At 48.2% G+C, this 21,242-nt stretch overlaps 7 protein-coding genes across 7 annotated transcripts; 5 read left to right on the top strand and 2 right to left on the bottom strand.

Moving 5' to 3' along the window:
* Positions 1-37: 37 nt before the first annotated feature.
* Positions 38-1,884, bottom strand: N7457_005673 (S53 family peptidase; the record flags this gene model as incomplete). The annotated part of the gene is made up of 2 exons (XM_057176717.1): positions 38-332; positions 386-1,884. The coding sequence occupies 2 exons, from the start codon at positions 1,882-1,884 to the stop codon at positions 38-40; spliced, it is 1,794 nt and encodes a 597-aa protein (XP_057031019.1).
* Positions 1,885-5,080: 3,196 nt separating this feature from the next.
* On the top strand, positions 5,081-6,484 carry N7457_005672 (putative tubulin-specific chaperone c; the record flags this gene model as incomplete). Its single annotated transcript, XM_057176716.1, has 4 exons — positions 5,081-5,198; positions 5,280-5,440; positions 5,493-6,215; positions 6,278-6,484. 4 exons carry the CDS (start codon positions 5,081-5,083, stop codon positions 6,482-6,484), a joined length of 1,209 nt encoding a protein of 402 aa, XP_057031018.1.
* A 1,020-nt stretch (positions 6,485-7,504) lies between these two features.
* On the top strand, positions 7,505-8,722 carry N7457_005671 (EF-hand domain-containing protein; the record flags this gene model as incomplete). Its single annotated transcript, XM_057176715.1, has 4 exons — positions 7,505-7,545; positions 7,605-7,623; positions 7,674-8,631; positions 8,700-8,722. The coding sequence occupies 4 exons, from the start codon at positions 7,505-7,507 to the stop codon at positions 8,720-8,722; spliced, it is 1,041 nt and encodes a 346-aa protein (XP_057031017.1).
* Positions 8,723-9,096: 374 nt separating this feature from the next.
* Positions 9,097-10,761, bottom strand: N7457_005670 (uncharacterized protein; the record flags this gene model as incomplete). The annotated part of the gene is made up of 1 exon (XM_057176714.1): positions 9,097-10,761. One exon carries the CDS (start codon positions 10,759-10,761, stop codon positions 9,097-9,099), a length of 1,665 nt encoding a protein of 554 aa, XP_057031016.1.
* Positions 10,762-12,570: 1,809 nt separating this feature from the next.
* N7457_005669 (MFS transporter) lies at positions 12,571-14,580 on the top strand (the record flags this gene model as incomplete). The annotated part of the gene is made up of 4 exons (XM_057176713.1): positions 12,571-12,828; positions 12,911-12,940; positions 12,995-13,305; positions 13,356-14,580. The coding sequence occupies 4 exons, from the start codon at positions 12,571-12,573 to the stop codon at positions 14,578-14,580; spliced, it is 1,824 nt and encodes a 607-aa protein (XP_057031015.1).
* Positions 14,581-17,873: 3,293 nt separating this feature from the next.
* On the top strand, positions 17,874-18,594 carry N7457_005668 (uncharacterized protein; the record flags this gene model as incomplete). The annotated part of the gene is made up of 2 exons (XM_057176712.1): positions 17,874-18,325; positions 18,393-18,594. The coding sequence occupies 2 exons, from the start codon at positions 17,874-17,876 to the stop codon at positions 18,592-18,594; spliced, it is 654 nt and encodes a 217-aa protein (XP_057031014.1).
* Positions 18,595-20,380: 1,786 nt separating this feature from the next.
* On the top strand, positions 20,381-21,122 carry N7457_005667 (uncharacterized protein; the record flags this gene model as incomplete). Its single annotated transcript, XM_057176711.1, has 2 exons — positions 20,381-20,850; positions 20,915-21,122. 2 exons carry the CDS (start codon positions 20,381-20,383, stop codon positions 21,120-21,122), a joined length of 678 nt encoding a protein of 225 aa, XP_057031013.1.
* Positions 21,123-21,242: the final 120 nt, after the last annotated feature.

Raw genomic sequence — 21,242 nt, 5'->3', positions numbered from 1 at the left:
CCTAAATTAGCTGTGCTATAAGCTCAAATTCATATGTCTACACATAGTCATCTAACAATGCCAATTTCACAAGCGTGCGGAACAAAGGCGTGCCTAGCCCTGTCACCGGGTCCCACCCTTTGGTGGCATCCCACCTAGCATTCCGTACCCGGAGAGTAGCATTATCGTCGGTCCATTTACAACCCTGGGAGGCACCCTGGGTAATATCCGTGAGCCCTGGCTGCCCGTGGCTATAAAGCCATGGGTTTAGAAAGCCCATTCGAGGTTTATTCTGAGCAAGACGCGCAGCATTGAGCCGAGACACTACTCCTGCCATCACTGGCGCTGAAGCACTGTACAACGTCAGCTCATTTCTTTCTTTGTGGAAGCATAGGAAAACACAAACCTTGTACCTCCGACCAAGAACCAGTCGCCATGGTCTCGAACAACGAAATCGGATGCTTGGGCTGATACATCCGGAATACCTCTCCCATTCCGATTGTATAGCCCATGCCATTGATTTCCAAGATGATCCAAGTAGTTTGTCACAGACTGGTCTTGATATTCGGGACGAGAGAACACCTCTGAAAATCCACCACCGGAGAAGGTAACCGCTTTTTCGGGGTTCATGCCGTATGTTCCGCCCACGGACGTAACAAATGGACAGGAAGCTGGATATGCCGGGAGGAACCTGGTTTGATTTGTCCCGTCATTTCTCACACAAGATCCTCCTGGCCCAGAGTCTCCGCTACTGAAAATGATGGAAACACCTCGAGCGGCCAGTTGGGCGAACAGACTGCAAGTGGCATTCAAATAGGACAGTGGAAGGCTCTGTTCATCTTCTCCATATGAGGAGGAAAGCACGGCGGGCAGCTCCCCGTCTGGGAGGCCTAACAAGTAATGAAGTTGTTCAAGGTAAGGTTCGTTTGTCGAATTAGCAGGATTTGGATTGTTTATCTCAGGAACCATAGGACCACGCCCCCCGGTCGTATAGAAGGTTGCTAGTACTTCATCTGCCAGTGGAATGGAGTACTGTACATCTAGATTTGCTTCGACACTGTCAAAAATAGAGTCTTGATCGTCCTGGCCCCCGTTGATGGAGACGACACTGTAGTTGGCGTCCGTGTGGCTCTGTGCGTAATGACGCAAAAACTCCTCGAAATCATCATGGCGAGCGTATTGTTCCAGAAAACCAGATATTCCCAATCGATTCCGCCAATCGGGTCTGCTGGTCGTGTTATCGATCTCATACAGCTCTCGGAGGCAATCTGGTGTGATAATCCTGTCACATTGAGCGGCGAGCTGCTCAGAAGTCACCGGACTGGGCTGCAAATGGAAGCTTCTTTGGGAGCTGAAGTCACCGAATCGAGTTGTGGGTTGAATTAGCTGAATGTGAGGATGCAAGACCCTAGGCACAGAGTAACCAAGAGTCCGAATTGCGAGGCTGTTCTGGGCTTGGTGCTGGAAGTAGAAAAATTGTGTTTTCAACATCTGCTCGGCTTGAGAAACGGGGACTGTGAACGTGATCCAATAAATATTTGAATTGATGGAACTTGCGGGCACATTTTCCGATCTCAGCCATGCGATAATCTGGTCTGAAATGGCAGGTGATGGACGCAAGAAGTCATTCACTTCGTCTCGTGTCATGTGTCTACCATAGCTCGGGTGTTCCGGTGTTGAGAGGTCAATGACCTTTTGCTCGAACTCAGCGGCGTTATTCTGAGTAATTGCCAGTCGAAATGTGATGAGCTTCGATGCCGGCGGTCTGCCTCCCTTTGACCAGCCATCTGGCACCCTCGCTAGTTGTTCAACGCGCTGGTCGGTTGAACTAATAGCAAATGCTGCCTTAACATAGATCGATAGGAGGAAGGCCAAGACCTGAAAAAGGATGATTGGAGTTTGCATTTTCCAATGTGTCATTAGCTATAGGTAATATGAAAATAACTTTACAGGCCAATAGTCCGCTGGGCTTATTGTACTTCATATATCTCTTTCCAATTAAGTGGGATCACATTAATATTCACAGGATAACATGTAGGCCCTGAGATGATTAGAATCACCCGAGCCAGCTCCATGTAATGAGGTAGGTAGACATGTGGTTGATACCAGGCCGGCATACAACAGTACAACGTTGCACATCAACTTGATAGTCACCGATACCTAGGTATCTTCTCTTGACCGTAAATAGGGCTCCAACTGTGTATACAAACCATTATTCTCATCGATCATGACATAGTAAGGTGATCAACTGGAATGACGGGAGTTTCTGACATACACAAATGAATCTAGCATGTACATTTGATCATTCATCAGGGCTTCAGTTCCTGCTTCGTCTATCTATCCTATGATTCCAATGGAAAACCAGCTAATGTCTTTACCCGTCAACTCCATGCACCTGAACAGACCTTTTTCGGATAAGATTGCTAGTGAGATCATGGAGTTACAACATACCTACCTAATCTACGATTTATAATTGATTCCAAACACAACTTTACATAACAGAACCACCAATCCAATCCAGCAGTAGATATAGGATATGCGCTAGAAGCAATCTCCTTTTCGAACCCCAGAATAAAATCTGGCATCTCATTCAAGAATTTAATGTTTGCACTCGTGATATGGCGCTCCCTCGATCAGAGTACTGTTGTGAACGACCTCATTTCAGCCAGCATGTGCTTGTACAACCTGACGAAATATTGCGTTGCAATGGTTTAGTTCGCTTCTTTTGCTGTATTACCCCATGTGATAGTGGAGGTGTACATTGTTGGTCCTTACAGTTCAATTACATCTACAGAGTGACAGTGGCCCAGAAGTCACCAGACAATTATCTCATGCCATTTTCAGAAAGATGAAACAAACAGATCCCGATGCAGTGCCATCCTTGTAGGAATATGGCATATGAGAGTTGAGCTAACTAACCATCCTATTCACCTCCACATAGTCCCTCGTTTCTTTATTATCAGGTTAACAAGGTCTCGAGGATCGTTAACCCCTGCAATTAGGTCAGCTGGGCTCTGCCTCCTGCGAACTTGGTGGGCCAGTTTGCATAGTCCCAAATTTGGGACCTTGTTTTCTCGAGATGAGACTGGGAATGCCATTGTAGCTTTGGGCAACTTCCGTCAATGTGGTTCTCTGTGAAAAGGTTGAAAAAGCCGAAAAGCACGAGGGGCATGTTATTGATAGTGCAAGCCACTCTTTTTGAACCAGATCAAGAACCTGATAGATTTGAAACCCCTACAGCAAAACAATAAACGGATAACGCAAGGCAACGTCATGCCACCATTTTGCGAATTGTCGGCAACTCCGCCTTGGCGTTACATGTGCTGTCAACAGGGCTGATGGTTCTTTCGCATCATGTGAAGATACACATTTTGAATTTGCCCACTGGTAATTCCAGTCTGAAACTTATTGATTGAATGATAATGAGTGTCGGGACCCTCTCTTGCACAAGGAGTAGTCTTCGAGACGCTCCGGGATCGAGCAGCAGAACTTCTCAAGATCCACGAGGGAGCAGGAACCCCAAGTTCCTGTCCAGGACTGGCATCCAATGGCATATGAGTCTCCCTTTAGCTTGAAGAATAGAATGAGCTTTGTTCCGTGCGTGGATGCATTTCACCGCCGAGGGGCGTTATAGTGAGGCGAGGACAGAGATAACTTGGGAAAGCCAATCTGGATTATGAAAAATGACCCAAAGTGAGCGGCTGATGTGGGCACATGTATGCAGCTTGTAGGGATCTATGTCTCTGTGATTTGGAGAAACGGCTGCCCTGGTGGAGTGTGGGATTAACGGAGCTCCACGCCATCATGCTTGCCCGGAATATCTGCCGGGAATTGCCACAAACACGCGTTGCAGCAAGGTTGTCAACCAGGGTCTCCTGTTGGAATCCTGGCATAATCGGAAGTAATATGGCGAAGGTAGAAGTCGTCAGAATTTACGCGGACACCTGACCTTGACCAGGAACCGCGGCGTGACACGTCTAGATTGGAAAGCACTAGGCGGCAACCCTCGGGAGTTATTTTGAACATTGGAGGTACTGCCAAAACGATGATTTTCATAATTTTGGTAGATGGCGTGCGTCTTAGGTGTATGCGTTTGACTCTGATGACTTGACTCCTCGGTTGGGGGTGTCAGAGTTGTGAGGGATTCTGACTCACGTTGACCAGGCTCATTTGGAGGTCGTAAGTGGCGACTGAATTGTAAGTCAAGTCTCCAACTTGGAGTTAGGAGAATTATTCAGAGATATGAGGTTCAGTGACGAGGTGCTTCACTGGAGGGAGAGGCTGGAGGTAAGGAGGCTGTCATGGGCGATGGAACAAGTTCTTCAGTGGTTCCCATCTAAAAGGAATATCGGGAGTTCCTGTCGATTCTAGCATTGTGCTTTCTGAACCTACATTTCCTTCGACCTTGACTGTCGGAAAGGAGGGGTCAGGATGGGACTTGAGGGAATGTCGGCTGTAGGCAGTAGAAGTTGGATGGAGGATGTTGTCGGAGTCACTTGTCATATGACAAATTTCAGCTACATATGACTCTATTTCAACACCGGCATACATATAGGCAAAGAATGTGCATATTTACGTGTAAGCGCATGTAGCAAGTCAGTACACAAATTATAAATCCCACGTATACATGTATGATGTATGTAGTCCGAGGTCCTGCAGAAATCCACTTTGAAGCCAGCCCGGATCATCGTGGGCCCGAGCTCCGATGCGGACTGATCGACGTCACGGTGAAGCTGCAGTGATAATCGCGTCAATCTGAGATCGGAGACCAATCACTCTGGACGTTACTGGGGACTGTGGAGTCGACGTTAATTCTTATTTCTCTGAATCCGACCTTCCTTGATTTGGATCGCAAAAAGGAAAATCGTGCGGGGACACAGTGGAATGCACCGAGTTTTGGATCAGCTTGCCAATCATTTCCAAGAAACCCCTCTGATTGTTCTGATTGTTCTGGTTGATTTGGCCTCAATCCCGTGCGGGGTGGTATGATTAGCTGGACAGCGAATCGACGTCATTGCTACATCCCACCTTTTCCGTTAGCCGCCTCGATCATCAATCCATAATTTCACCTCCACTTCTAAACTCCCCTTTTGTATGCATCATGGCTGAGGCAGAAATACAACATGCACGTCGGCTGTCGGCGGATAATCAGACAGTCTCAAAGGCTGATATACCTTTGAAGGAGCGCTTCTTCCGTTACTTCCAGCATGAAATCACCGGTATGGACCCGATATATTACTTCAAAAGCAGTAGCAGGCAATCACACTAAAAGCAACTCTTGCTGATTATCACAATTGTAGCTTTACAACAACAGATGGATCGTCTTGCGGATACGTCTCTCGCGGGTGGCGAACGTGTTGACGCAACAGATCATTGTCTTGCCGGGATCGTGCGGTTATCGAATGAAGTCAAGGATGCGGCAAGCTATATTCCTACCTATGACCAGAGGGTCTATGCAGAGGTATATGATAGCCACACTCTCCTTGAACAGAGCAGGATTGACATAGTCTCAGGCAATCAAAGCGCTGCAGGATCGATTGAGCGAAACTCGTGCGGCGTTCGCGCCCCGATCAAAATTCAGCTTCAAGACCAAAAAGAATGCCTCTGCGGTCTCTTTATCTGATGCTGCTACGCTGGCATCTCAGGGACGGCTTAGCATCCCTGGATACCATTCTCCGGGTGCCTCGTCTGTTGACTCGTCCGCAAACCAGACACCCAATTATCCTTCCACTCCATTGAACGAGCCGGATAAGCAGCAGCAAGAGCGGCCTGAGCTTGCACCGACATCATTCCCGGGTATCTCGGTTGGAGAATTTGGCGTAAAATCCAGCCCGGAGAAATCAGTCCCGTCATTTGCAGCTACCGGTATATCCTCAGTGTCAGTTGACGATCATTATGGACTTCACATCATGCTCCCAGCCTCTGGATCAACTTCTACGGTCCCAGCATCGATCACCTCTCTGCGTCACTGTATCGTTGATATGTCCATTCCCACTGCCAACGGAAAACCATATGCTACTTTGACTGTCAAAGATATTAAGGAAAGCTTATTGGTCTGTGGTCAAGTCAATGGCCCTGCACATATCACCGGTGTTGAGCGCAGCGTGATGGTAGTCTCTTGTCGCCAATTCCGCATGCATCACTGCAGCAATGTGGATGTTTATCTCAGCTGCTCCAGCAACCCAATCATTGAGGACTGTTCTAACATTCGATTTGGTCGGATACCAAAGGCCTACGTTCGTATATCCCTCGTCATTTGCTTTTCTGTCGACGTTCATACTGATACACCTCTCTTTAGGCCTTGGATCATGACCGCCCTGACAACCAAGACCGCTGGAGCCAGATCGAAGACTTCAAATGGATCAAGCCGGAGCCTAGTCCAAATTGGAGTTTGCTTGATCCCAACGATGCTGTTCCCGAGGAGGTCTGGGCAGAGATTGTTCCCGGCGGGCCGGGATGGTCTCTCGAAGACATTTTACATGCTATCAAAGTAGTCAAAACTTAGCTCGCGCAACATCGGGCGATATCTTACTTATTTGGATTGTTGCCAAATGATCACGTTTCTCTTGGATACCTCCTTCCGGATTTGCTCTCCTTAAGCGCCCATGCAGTCAGCAGGGCCATGTTTATTCCAACTTATGATATTTTCACCTGTCTTTTTGTTTTATTACGCCAACATGACCAATCATGACTTTTGCGCTATTTAAATTTGGCGAAGGAGACGAACTGGGCTTATCACTGTTGTGCCTAGGTAACTTGCATTCAATGTAGTTTTAGCTATGTTTTTGTAGCTATGGACAGAAATATCAGGGATTGAAGAAGGACTACCTTATCCTATTATTCCAAACCGAGTACAACGAGTTTGCGCGATACAACAGGCTTCTTTTTGCACATATCACTCATCGCAATCCCAAGCCCGTCCTGTATGTCTAGTGCCATCGCCTTGAGTCCACCCAGACCCGCTTGCGGTCCAGTCTTGGCCCGCCATAGCCGTCACCTGGGGAGGAAGCCTGAATAATTGTATGAGTGTCTGTGGCGGTTGCTAGATCGCAGTCTGGACCTGTATCGAGCATATTAATAGCCCATGGAAGTCGGGTTGATTCGCACAGCCCAAGAAAAAAGAAGCATCTCCAAGAATTTAGTACGAATACGAGGTGCGAACTAGAGTGGGTCTTGAATCTCTAGCTAGTATTTTCAGAATTGGCGCATGTAAGGCTGATGGTTTGAAAGGGACATCAGAGAAAGGAATGAGGTCACTTCCATTGCCCTGACGTGAAGTACCAAGAGACCTACTCCGTATACTGGCCGGAAATGGAGCAACGGGGGAAGACCCTGTTTTCCTCATCCGGAGAGCTACGCCAACATCCCCTCCGCCATTATCACTTGGCGCGCTAAATATCGTTGCCCCACGGCTCCGCCTTGAATCTGCGCCTCCTTTTCTTTTTGATCTGGTTTCTCTTTTCTCTTTATCTAACCTCTGTCTGCTGGTCGCATCCTTTTCCCCCTCCCCGCGTCAGCTCCGACTATGGCGTACAACAAATCCTACAACCCGGATGCGCTGCCAGCGTAAGTATATAGTCAAGTCATGAGAGTCTATACAGTTACTGATTCAAAGAATGCTACAGTCACGCTGAGCCGGAACAGGTAAATCAGCCACCATGTGCCTCATCTCCCCTATCCTAACGATCAACCAGGCAGCGCAGATGCTAGGCAACATGCATCTATCAGGCCAAAGCAATATCCTAAGCCACAGCCAAAGCCTCAACCATAAACCACTCCCATCCCGTCCACCAGCGCAGTCGGGCCACAGCTCCGGCCATAGCAATTCCCACAGTGGAGTCCCTGCACGTTTGCCCGTCTCCAGCGCTCCCCCGCAGCATGCATACATCGCCGCACCCCCGCGCGTCGACTCGCAGTCTCACCACTCCTACAGCAGTCGACCCTCAACCACAAACCTATCTCCACCCACCCAAACCCCCATCCAGAATCACACTCGTCCACACCCACTACACCCCTCCCCACCACCCCCGAACTACGGCTTCGGGCCCCCACCCGTCCAACCCCAACGCAACAGACCCCCGGTCTCTTCCCGACCACCCCAATCCCCCGTCCCACCACCATTGACAGCCCCCAGCGATGACCCGCAGCAACTCTTCCCCCTCTTCCGCGCCGCAAACGCCTCGCACTCCGGCACCCTCACCGAAGGCGAACTCGGCAGCGCCCTCGTGAACGGCGACTTCACGTCCTTCCACCCGCGCACAGTGCGACTCATGATCCGAATGTTCGACCGCGACGGCACGGGGACAATCAACTTCGACGAGTTCGTCTCTTTGTGGCGGTATCTGGCTGCGTGGCGGGAGCTATTCGACCGCTTCGACGAAGACCGCAGCGGCCGCATCAGCCAGCCGGAGTTTGAGAAGGCACTTGTTGCGTTCGGGTACCGGCTCAGTCCCAAGTTCATCTCTGTTATGTTTGCAGTTTTTGCGGGTAAAGGGAGACAGATGAATTCGAAGGAACCTAGGCCTACGGGCATGAGCTTTGATCTGTTCGTTCAGGCTTGTATCAGTCTCAAGCGCATGACGGATGTCTTTAAGCGGTATGATGAGGATCGGGATGGGTATATTACTTTGAGTTTTGAGGAGGCTTTGACTGGTAGGTCCTTTTTCTTTTCTAAGGCGATTGTTGGGGATCAGTGGCTAACTAGGCTTGGTTCTTTGCAGAGATCCTACTATTACAGGAGTAATGCATTCTGGTATATTACAATACGTATTATTCTGCTAATGCACTTCCTGGATGTGGTTTTACGCTCTATGACCCCGTCTACAATATACCCCCCAAAACTCCCTTATGAATTTGTCACAGAGTCGCCAGGGAATAACACTGATCATTGCATGTTCACCGAGGAGTTCTTGAGTTATGACTATGCCTTGGATTTGAATATATCGTTGAAGTGGTGGTCGTATTCTCGTGGATCCTGAAGGACTACCTAGGTATCCTACGAATTACATACCTACACTTGTGTAGTATTCTCGGAATATTGCTATGCTCCAGTAAAACCTCAAGAAATATCAAAGATCAAATTGAATACACGTACTTACGCCATGGTAAAGACGTAGATTAATCGCTATCATCATCAGTTTCCCACGAATCATCACTCACATCTCCACGTCCAGCTCGCGGGGCAAGATGTGCAAAGTCAGGATCCTGCAAAGCCTCCTCCATAAGCAAATCTAACAGCTGTGATGGCACGGGCACCGCCGGACCACCTGGTACTAGGAACCGTGCAGCCTCTGCGGGGGTCATTTGCAGGAAAGCATCCCCATAATCATCATCATCAAAGTCGTCATGTTCATAATACTCGTCATCTTCGTCCTCATCATCAAAATCAGGGAGCTGGTACGGTATGATATGGAAGTCCACTTTAGTGCCTTTGAACATATCTCGGAGTTCCATGAAACACTGTGCGGGAGTTTTCCCTTGCGGAATGGTCTGGTCGTGAAGCCTGATCGGCAGCGTGATATTAAATGCGAATACCTTGAACTCGGTTAAGTTCGGATACAGGCCATTTTGGCAGTCTGTCGCGAGGTTCTGGCAGAGCTCCCGGATGGACGCGTTGCAATCGGTGATATGCAGCGTTTTCAGCGAAGCAGGGAATTGGGGGTGTGCTGGGAGGTATGCGTGTTGAAGGACAATGGACTTGAGTACGGTGAAGTTGCGGAATGAGCCGATCTTGATGAGACTGAGATCTTCTTCGCCGGCGTAAAACATCTCCCATTGATCCAGAGCAAATTCGAGGCGGAAGGATTCGAGCGTGTCCTTTTGTAAGAGCGCGGCTTTGGTGAACTCCGCAGCGGTAAACTCGGGCGGTATATCATCAGGTGTAAATGGTTGTTCGTGTGGATTCAGGGTGTAGTTATTGTAGGTGAACGATTTTAGTTTCTTGCATGCTTGGAAGAGGCTTTCCAGGGCTCCAGCCTCGATATGACAGTACCGGAAGGCCAGTCGCTCTATCGCCAATGTCCCGGGAGTCCAGGTAATTGGAAAGAATTTATCGAGAAGAGCACCGTGCTGAACGGTGAAAGATTTGAGTTTGGGGAGTAAGAGGAAATTCTCAAAGGCTGAAATTACGTGACCGGCCCAACCTTTGGTGGCTTCGATGAAAAGATACTCAAGATTGGAAAGATACGATGGATTTTGAATGAAGAGATGCTTCCTCATGCCGGTGGCGCAACCATGACCTACACACAGATGCAGTCCACGTAGATTGGGTGTTTTGTTGGTCAATAAGGCCGTAAAGACGTTAGCATCGTATCTTTCTAAGGCTGCAAGCCAGGCCTTTTCTCGATCGCCTAATTCAAGGTCCTTGAGTACGCTCTTGAAGAACTTGATGTCTTCGCCCGTGAAACTTTTATGCCCATGTAGGCTAAATGGCAGAGTCGTAATGGTGATATCCTGCACATGTCTTCCGAGATGTGGATGACGATAGATGGCTTTGGTAAAGGAACTGGTCGCGCTTGGCTCCCCGCCGAAACCCACATCATATAGATGTCGGAAGAGAAGAGGCTGGGCTATCTCACGGAAACCTCGTGAAACTAGGCAGAGCTTGTGTAGAACTCCATTGTAATCAAAATCATCCTCCTCCAAGTCCAATGGTTGGATATCACCACTTTCGGCAGTCTTATTTGTTTCAGCGCCATCTGGACGGAAGTAATTTCCAGGGTTGGCAATGAATGACAAGATATGTTGCAGTAGCTCAAGTGGGAGGTCATGAATGCGAGCCATGATGGAAACTGAGGCGCCGGCTGGAGAGTGATGAAGGTATTGCCCAGGCTTCACGCGTCTTATAGCCTTCTTATTGAACGTGCAAGCAAAGGCAAGCACGTGACCCACTATCAGACAGGGAACAAGAGGGGAGAAACAGAACTGCTATCCTTTGTTTGAAGAACAAGGGAAGAACGTACTGTCATCGTGATCAAAGAGAAGGGGCCGAGACAACAAAATTCATGCCGGCTGCCCCTCATACCACCATCCCGACCGCTTTGACTGCGACTCTCATTTCCACTAGTTGAGAGAACGGCACTGTGGACTAGTTCAGCTTACCAGAACAGAGTCTATCGCGCCAGTGAAGGTAACATGAACTGTTGACGAATGGGGAAATTATTATGGAACGACCCCTAGCTCTGAGCTTATACAGAGCTCGGCCATCCTTGCTCTTTCTCGGATTCTTTTAGGACCTACAAGGATGCCCAGGCCACTATACATAATATATGTACTCGGGAAGATACGTACCTTCTAAAACAGAAAGAGCCCTCTTGATTCTGGAAAGAGCGAGGCAGACCGTTGGCCAAACGTTGCAAATTACAGTGCTCACTGCCATCTTACTTTAGTTCAAGCTCTCCAGCCCCTATATGTGTTAGAGGACATCCGTCAGAGGAACAATTCTTGTTTGAAGCCGATCAATTGCTCGTTTCCTTTAAGCGAGTTGAGAACATACGGATGCCCAGTGGCGGATTGTATCTGTGTATCTGTGTTTGGCACAAGACCACCCCGTCTCCTCAGGCGAAAGGAATCATATACCGCCGATGTTGAATGATGGATGAAGGACTTCAAACTTCCAAGTTCCTCTTTGCCCCGCAAGCTACCGCCAGGGATCACTTTTAAAGCCCAAGTCACCCCAGCGACTCAGACCGCTAGCGCCAGTTGCGATATTCGTTCTCATCCAGTTGGTAAAGATCAGCTCTGGAATCGCAATCCAAATCGAGAAGCTCTAATCTCCACCAGTGACCCCTGGGGATGAGATTTTAATTTAAACGAATAGACGCGCAGCATGATTGCCCTGGTGTCGACTCTCCCTTGCGACATTGCAATATGATCAATGTGCCAACTGCTATTTGATTTCCCAAATTTGGTACTGACTGTGCTCTCACACATATTTCCTCTGTTGGGTTGTGATTCGATTATGGTTGTCGACGCGATGCGCACGTTCTCAGGGGGGACCGTCTGGCACGTGCCTCATGTCCTTAATCCCGAATGAACATAATTCCCCTTCTCGGCCACAGACTGGACGCGACGTATCTGGAGATGGCCGAATCAAAGAGAGAAGACAGTAACAGCTATGTAATCCACTATGTAACCCCCTTGGAAGAACCATGCGAATAAGCACTTGACCAGTTCAAGGCTGGAGGATCCATGGAGCTTAGTAGTCTTGGTCTAGATTTCGATCAGTGCTTCTATCAGGTGTCTGCCAATGAGAAGATAATCCAGACTTCAATTTCCTTGTTTCATTCACCCTGCGATCTATCTTATGTAGGTAGATCGAGTGAAGTGTTCTGGTGCTGACGTCGGCAGCGGCAATAACCCACCCGCGCGGTCCACTCAGGCTGACCTCTCATTTGAGTCACTGTAGCCCTGGGGATCAATCTAGAGCTCTTAACTCCGAAAATGCGAAATCCGAGGGCCCCTTTAAATATCTAGAGACAATACTATTCTCCGCTTAATCTAAGATATTTTCCATCGGTTGACGACCGGGCGGACCTTATCCGCGTTTTTCTTTAAAGAAAAATTTTCCCTTTTCTCTTTCCCTCACTCAACATGACAAACGAGCGCCAACATCCAGACGCTTCGAGCGGTGATACTATATTTGATCAGACTCAAGAAAAACCTTTAACCAACTCAGGTGTATCCGATGAGCAGACGGAAGCCCCGGCAGTTGCTCGATCTAACAATGTGGAACCCAATACTGATACGGAGAACGTGACGGAAAAGACCGGTGATGCTTTGGATCGCACACCTTCACAAGCGGCCAAAATGGGGAAGAAAAAGATCATAGTGGTCATGACGGCTCTATGTGTAAGAGAAAATCTCTGATAGGCTTATGCGAATGCGCGGGGAAGTTGGAAGACTGCAGAAGCTAATATGCGACTCTTTATAGTTGGCTGTGTTTTTGGCCGCGCTGGATATGGTACGCACCTCCCTCCTCCTTGCTTTCGAGGTGGCATTAACGTGGCCCTGGTAGACTATTATTTCCACTGCCCTTCCCACTATTGCCGCCCAGTTTGGTGCTTCTGAGAGTGGTTTCTCATGGATCGCCTCGTCGTATCTTCTGGCAAACGCCGCTTGTATTCCCCTGTGGGGAAAGATCAGTGACATCTGGGGGAGAAAGCTCATCATTGTGATGGCTAATGTTCTCTTCTTGGTTGGGAGTCTTATCTGTGCCTTGGCGAAGAATATGGCCTCCATTATTGCAGGTCGGGCCGTTCAAGGCGTTGGCGGCGGTGGTATTCTTATCCTCGCAAACATCAGTGTCTCCGATCTTTTCAGTTTAAGGTAGGATGTCTCCATGGTCTGGAGATTGGGCAAGACTAACTTTCATACAGAGACCGCCCAATGTACTATGGACTGTTTGGTGGAACTTGGGCCATTGCAGGAGCTCTGGGTCCCATTATAGGTGGAGCATTCACTACGAGTGTAACTTGGCGCTGGTGTTTCTGGCTTAACCTTCCAGTTGGAGGTGTTTCACTTGCCATTCTCATTCTCTTCCTTCATATTGAGTCGCCGAAGACCCCGTTGTGGGCTGGCGTGCGCAGTATCGATTGGGCGGGAACATTCCTGATCGTCGGTGGAACTCTGATGTTTCTCTTCGGGCTAGAGTTCGGCGGTGTCAACTATCCCTGGTCCTCGCCTACCGTGATCTGCTTGATTGTCTTTGGTGTCTTTACTTGGGCCGTGGCAATGTTTGTGGAATGGAAGATTGCTAAGTTCCCCATTATCCCCCCTCGGCTGTTCAACGAGTGGTATAACGTTCTCATCCTGCTTGTTTGTTTCTGCCACGGCTTCACCTTCATCGCTTCTAGCTACTATCTTCCACTCTACTTCCAAACAGTCCTCCAGGCATCCCCTATCATGAGTGGTGTATATGTCTTGCCTCTGGTTTTGTCACTTGCAGTCGCCTCTGCAGGGACGGGTATCTTCATGAAGAAGACTGGTCGCTATCGCGAGCTGATCATTGGTGGAATGCTCTTCTTGACCCTCGGATATGGTCTGTGTATCGACCTCAAGCCCTACGCTTCATGGCCCCGTATCATTATCTTCCAGTTGATTGCTGGATTTGGTATCGGCCCCAACTTCCAAGCCCCTTTGGTTGCCTTCCAGGCCAACATCCGACCCGCCGACATGGCTACAGCAACAGCCACTTTCGGCTTCGTTCGTCAGCTTGCCACTTCCACGTCCGTCGTTCTAGGAACGGTCATTTACCAGAACATCATGAGTCAACAGTCAGCCAAGATTATCGCCGCTGTCGGCCCTGAGACCGCTTCAGTCGTTACCGGTTCCTTTGGTGGATCTGCCAGTGTCCTAAACACCCTTAATCTCTCCCAGCGCCAAGTCATTCTGGGTGCCTACACGCATGCTCTTACCCGCATGTGGATCTTCTACACTGCCATGGCTGGTCTCGGTATTATTCTTGCCTGTTTCATCCGCCGTCGTGAACTGACTCGCGAGCACACTGTCCGGACAACGGGTCTTGCTGAGCAAGAGCGTCTCCGTCAGGAGCTGATTGAATCTCAGAACAATGCTAACTTGAAGTCCGAGGGTGATGTTTAACATCCTATAGCCTCTCATATCAATTTTCCCCCTTCTCTTCGTATATTTCCTTCCTCCGCTTCGATCTGCATATATCCCCTTTGAAAGAAAATTAACACATATTGTATCTAATAAGCTCTTTTCACCATTGCTGCCTCAAAATTCCCTACCTCTAAACTCATTTCTTACCACTATTTGCATATGATTTTTGATGCATGTCATGCCTTTGTTAATACTTACCTAGAACATACTTAACCTATACCAGAGTTCCTTTAACGATTCTTTGCTTCCCTTAGCGTATTAGTGCTCCGATGCCACCGGCTATACATCACCCTTGACGCTATTCCTACCATCCCAATCTTAGGTATTTTAATTTTCTGTCAGCTTGAACCTAAGCGGAAAATCTAATTTTAATCTAAACCGAGCGTGGAGCGCTATACAGCTTCACAAGCACCCGTGAGTAACCAATCGCATACACCTGATCTGATATCCATAGATTTGATCGCGCGGACATGCAGAGAACTCTATGAACAGTTTGGTCCATACATCTACATCTTCGTCATGAGCCTTTCTGTGACTTCGAAGGTAACAATATTTCAATGTTATAGACTTGGAGTTACCGTCTGCAAAAGACTACTACTGAAGCATTACAATGCCAGATTATTTAGGCCTCTCTGTTTGTACAGACTGGGCTGCTTGCTGGATTATTTGCTAATATATAGGCATATAATTGTTCTCGTTTCTCTAGAGATAGAGATCACTTTTCTTCTTCTCACTCCCTCCCTCGATAATATCAACACTTCGGAAATCCAACACAACCTATAATTCTTTCCGTCATGGTAGCCAAGTCACTAGGTACTTTCATCACATTTTGTTGAGGGTATACTGATCCGCTGCCACATATACTGCATTAAACCTTACTGAGTGACACGCTAGGGGATACTATCATAGGTACGCGATGACACAAAATCATTGCAGGTGTATATCTATAATGAATCCTTGTTTGAAGCTATATATGCTTTATAGTGAAAGGAGTGAGCCGAATGGTTAGATAAACACCAATCAACCATGGGATCTTGCCGCGAGATGTGTTCGATAACCCGGAGGCTGTATATTGTGGGATTCATGGATACGGTGTGATTACAAAAGCAAAGGATGTGAAGAGTGGTATGAGATCCATAGGGCATATTGAACCCTGCCATCTATAATTGCTCACGCTGGAGTGTAGGGACCACGTCAAATGAAATTGTAAAGCAACCGATACATCAAATTGAGTGTCCGTGTCTTGAATCGAGTAAACATCCCTTTTATATCACGACCTACGACCTACTAACTTTGCTTTGTTTGATTTCTGTTAGTACTATGACTATTTGGGCTGTTCGGGTGGTTGGCACTGTGGGGTAACCCGTAACCCCAGCTACATAACGACGAGGGATCTACTACTTGATTCCTCTCCTTTGATCATCTTTTTACAGCATGTTGTTTGGTGTGCACTATGGCTGATATCAGAGGCAAATGCCATCTACAGATCTGCAGGGAGGACTACTGGTATAAACAACTGTGCCTTGTGTGACTTGCCATACTAGTCTGCATAAATTTTCTTTCGCTGCCGTGTGGACAGGGCCGAGAAATTATGATGGTCGACTTCGGGTGCAAGGATATGAAGTTTGGCCTCGGAATACGACCAAGTAAGTCTTCTTGATGCGCTGGGTCTCAGCTGGAGCGAACGCGAGGGGAAAACTAATACTATGGCTTTGATAGACATCGTGAAGGTGCATATTGGTGAGGATATGCGATGCGGGGACAGGCCCAAGGGCATATCGGTCAAGTCTGGTCTTGATTTGTCGGTTGCGGCAGCCTAATACTTTGGTTACAGATTCGAAATGCGGCGTATTACTCTAGGGCTGTCTAGATATAAGAATCTTTGAGAAACCTGCTTGATATCCAATTGATCTTACATCGAAGCACGGATTTTTGACGATATAGACCCAAACAGTGTCCCTGCTCCCCTGCTCCAAATCGATCTTGAAAGGTATATGAAGTCATTAGGCAAGACTAATTCGCGATCATGTCCCTTGTGTCATATTTTTGACACAAGTTTGCTGCGGGGGTTACTATGAGGCTCAAATCCGCAATAGGAGGGATCCAGGGCAAGTTGTAGTGGTAGAGGGGTCGATGTGCAATGGTCATCGATGGATGAAGTTGATTTGTCGATCGGACTCTCAGCTTGAGAGGTGATAGGTATATATTTAGTAAAAGCAATTAATTCATTCGATTGGCCTGGAAAAGGGTACGGTCACATGTGGGTGCCGTTTCTGGCGTCTTACCTGCAGCGGTTGTTTGACTCCGAAATATCTTGAAGTCATTTCGGACTGGCTCACTCGGATAGCCAGTGTGGGATAGAAAGGGAACGGATTATCGAAAATAGTCCCAGTCAAAAGGTGGCTTGGTTACGAGCAGGTGGCCCCTGCGGTTGTCAACGCAAGCATCTAAGGTTGCAGCGTCAAACAACGAACCCTCGGCGGATGATTTGTGAGGAATTATACCCTGCATTCTCATGCTGCACTGGGATCTGTAGACATGCTAATATATCTCGAACAATCTCACTATGTTGACTCAATAGCCCGGGGATTCCGGAGATCGACAACGCCGCCAACTCCCTCCGTTGGGTACAGATGCTGGATAGACCACGGCATGAAACAAGCTAATGCGTATAAAGGCTATATTATTGGAGGGATACTATCGGAAATAGTACGCGCCGGATTATTATCGTTATTCTATTTTTTGCGAGCTGAGGCTATACCCGTCTGGAAGCGCCCTAGGTTTGGCCAGAGCCTCAACCCCCATGAACGTCCAGACTATACTCGAAAAGGCACGCCGAGATCGATTGGGTTTGATCCATTTTGAGGCATCTCTTATAGAAAAACGGGGTGCTGCCCACGTCACTAGATCTCTATCATCGGCCCGATATTGCTTCTTTGGGAGGGTTCGTGATTAACTACTCTTGGGCCTCCCGAGGCCACCAACTACAATGTCCAGCCCTCCTTTGTCTGTTGGAATGTTATTGTTGGAAGCAACCCATTGGTTTGCCCTAAAATCCACCGATCCCCTTGGCGCACATGAAATATGCAAGGTCGCATATACATGCACTCTGGATGGGAGATGCACGTTACAGCACTGAGCACATGTACATATAGAATCGATCCCCTTATAAGAGATCCGAGACTTGAGCTGAGCCCTGTTTACTCTTCCGATACAATACTATCTGCTCTATTCCCTTAATATTTACCAACTGTTCTCATTCCTCATACACGATGGTCTGGGCGCCATACAACGTTCCCTTGAATGCTTTCGGCGACAGGCAAAGAAGTTCCAGTGATCCTCAACGCCCTTACAGACCTGTCTTTTATCCGCATCCTCCTTCCATGCTCACACGACCATCCTTGTCGTTGGACAATCATCTTTCATATAACCCTCTCCAGCATAGCGCCGCGCCGATTCACCCCAGCTACCCCATGACGCTTGCACCGCATCATCTAGAGCGCAATCCTTTCGATCAGATACCCACACAGTATCCTTCGTTCGAGATCAACGGACTTAATGAGCCCACCACAGTGGGCGGTCATGTCAGTTCCGAATATAGTACTACATGCAACACGCCTTCTGCATCCACACCGTCTATGCAAGAGGCCCCTCGGCCACGCGCTAGCGACTACGAGGTCCACACCCCTGGTGAAGGTGGTCGAACACACAGGCCCAAAGTCGAGTACGCCACCCTTCAGTCACCAAAGCAACGTCTCCTCCTCATGCTTACAAGCCATTCGTTATTTTAGGAATCTCCATGGCTCCTATCAATGTGAATGGAAAGACTGCACATACCGCGGCTCTTTCTCTCGCAAGGGCGTTTTAATGCGCCACATAGAGACGCAGCATGTTTCACCGCGCTCCTTCAACTGCCATATCTGTGATAGGCGTTTCAGTCGAAAGGATAATATGGTCGAACACTTGGGAAGGGTTCACTTGGAGCGAGTCTGAACAAGATTCTTCAGTTGGCGGTTTTCTAGGATTCGTTGGAGGAGTATGTGCTCTCTCTATCTCTCCTGTTTCTACTTTGTTTCTTCTTGTTATTATTATTATTATTATTTTATTGTATTTAATCGTTTTTTTCTGGCTTGTTTGGAGTCGGGTCCACTGGTGTTTGATATCCCAATTTGACGATACACAGTTCTTGAAGTGTCTCTTTAGGCCTTCTCTTATTTTCTGTTAGAATCAATTTCAGAGATTGGCCAAGGAGCTAAATGATAATAATAGGAGGGTCAGCTTTCATGCAAGCCCGCATTTCGCCCACGCGAGCAAATACGGGATACGCGCCTTGGGCGCGCCAGGCCTCGCATATCCAGTCATGATCGACGTGCCCCAATGGTTCACTGTTGAGCTTCACATCATATCTCACCTTTTCCGGGGTACATGGGATTCTCATAAGTCTTACAGCCCTTGCATCCTGTCAAAAAGGTCTCCGAAACCCTAACTTAAAACATTTAACCACAACGCCCGGAGTCTTCAAGGTTATGGAAAACTTCGACGTCGACTACGCCATGGCTACCATAGGATGGAAAAGATATGATGTAACTATAATTTCATCAAGAAGCTAAGGCCCTAGATATATGCAGTTCGGCGCAATGTAACCTCAGATCCCTGTCCCCCGTCCAATACCACGTGGTCCGTAGATATACCACTTCGCGAGGCTTTCTTTTGGATCATTCTTCTATAGCCATTATTAGAGTCTCACGGCATGTGAAATTCACGTGGGGGACAAAAAAAGGAACAGGCTTTAAGAATCTCACATAAGAATGGGACGCAGGAATGGGAAGTAAAGGAGGACCTTGCGCCGATCTCTCGTATTCTCCCCAGTCCAACGTGGGAGTTATGTATTCGCGTGGCTCATGATCTGCATATCCCGTCCGGACGTGACGTGGCAGCCAGAATAACTCCTGAGATTGGATGGGGAATCGATGATACTGCGCCCCGGGGCCATGGAAACGGAATAGCACATGCATTAGTTTTCAGCCGCATTGATATTCTCGAAAATCTCGTAAAATAACGCGCGATATACTGTATAGTAGTGAGCAGGGGCTCAGGATTAGAGGCTCCGTTCTATTATACCTGTATCCTCTGTACATATCAATCATCTTCGGCTCGTGCTGATGATTTGCTTTTGGCGCCAAACCCGTGCATTCGGTTGGCTCGCTTTCTGCGGTATCTGCATCAAACTATTCTAAATATCCTAGTTTTCTTTTGTTTTCTTTTCTTGCCTTCCCTGGGGCCCTGTGAGTGGAAGATCAGAGCCGGAAATAGCGTGTTTGCCGAGGCCAAATACCTCGGGGCCAAAAATGTCCAGGGTTATACTTAGCCCTGCTAGCAAAGCCACTAGACACCCCTCGTTGGAATTAAAATCGCGGCTATCTCGATTCAGCAATGTTGAACATGGATGTGTAGAGAAAGTGCACCCCTGCTCTTGGGGGCGTAAGACCAACCTTTCCACACATCTTCTAGAACAAATCTGGGGGAAATCCGGGCGACATTTCTTGTTTTGGTGGTGTCCACTTTCCTATTGGGGGTGCACTGTTTGGTGCGTGTTTTGATGAAGTTGACCTACCGACTTTCCTGGACCATCTCGAGTCGACTATAAATACCGGCTAGCCCTTTGATTGACTGAGATGATAATCCTGCTAAATCTACCTGACTTCCTCACTTGACACTCGTGTCATTTGTCTCGTCCTTCCTAAAGCTTGCTCGCAACAGCTCTGCGACTATCATCATCATGGCGTGGCCAGCGCGCAACAATACTCGAGGTATCCCAGAGGTCGCAGCTGCGTGGTCATACGCCGACTTGGAGAATTTGAGAACCGAGTATCTCAAACAGCCTGAGAATATCTCCATGACTCCCTCGCCAGACCCATTGAACGCCGCGCGAACACTCACAGCTCAACCTCATCCATACAACTATCAATTCCCACTTCCCTCGACTCCTGTTGCTCTCAGCACCATGCTCTCCCCGACTCCCTCCTCGTCCTATCTAGATCCAAGCACCGCCAAGAGGTCGATCAACCCTCAAAGCCCGCGATCTGTTCCACACCAGCCAATCGCCGCCATACACTCCCCAGCAAGCCTCTACGACCCTGGCTATCCCAGTCCCTGGACTGAAATGGCGGTCTCGCCCCCTGTCGCGAAAGAAATGCCTCAGCCCGAGAAGCTACCCTGTCGTTCTCGAGGCCGGGCATCCAAAAAAAAGTGGGTCTTGTCTTTTTCCTCTTTCCTTGGCTTTATCATTTGTACTAAATAAACTCAATTCCAGGCGCAACGATAATTACGGAACCTTCAAGTGCGAATGGAAGGGATGTACGTATGATCGTCTGTTCTCGCGCAAAGGGGTGCTTAGGCGGCACATCGAGACTCAACATCTCAACCCAGGCGCGTTCAAATGTCCCTGGTGCGATCACGCTTCGAGTCGACGGGAGAATTTGAAAGCGCATAGGCAAGCAATTCACAAGGAAAGTCTGTAAGATTCATGATGGGATTGTGTTGGGATTTGGAGTTTGGGATACCGGGTTTGCTTTCTGTATACTGGGGAATATATACTTCGGTTAGAGTGGAGTTCAGGGCTGGGTTCATGGGATGGATAT

This window comes from Penicillium paradoxum (assembly GCF_028828445.1).
Source record: "Penicillium paradoxum strain IBT 22861 chromosome Unknown utg000005l_segment0_segment0, whole genome shotgun sequence".
NCBI lineage: Eukaryota > Fungi > Ascomycota > Eurotiomycetes > Eurotiales > Aspergillaceae > Penicillium > Penicillium paradoxum.
Note: the sequence above shows the minus strand (reverse complement) of the source record. Positions and strands in the feature narration are given on the sequence as shown.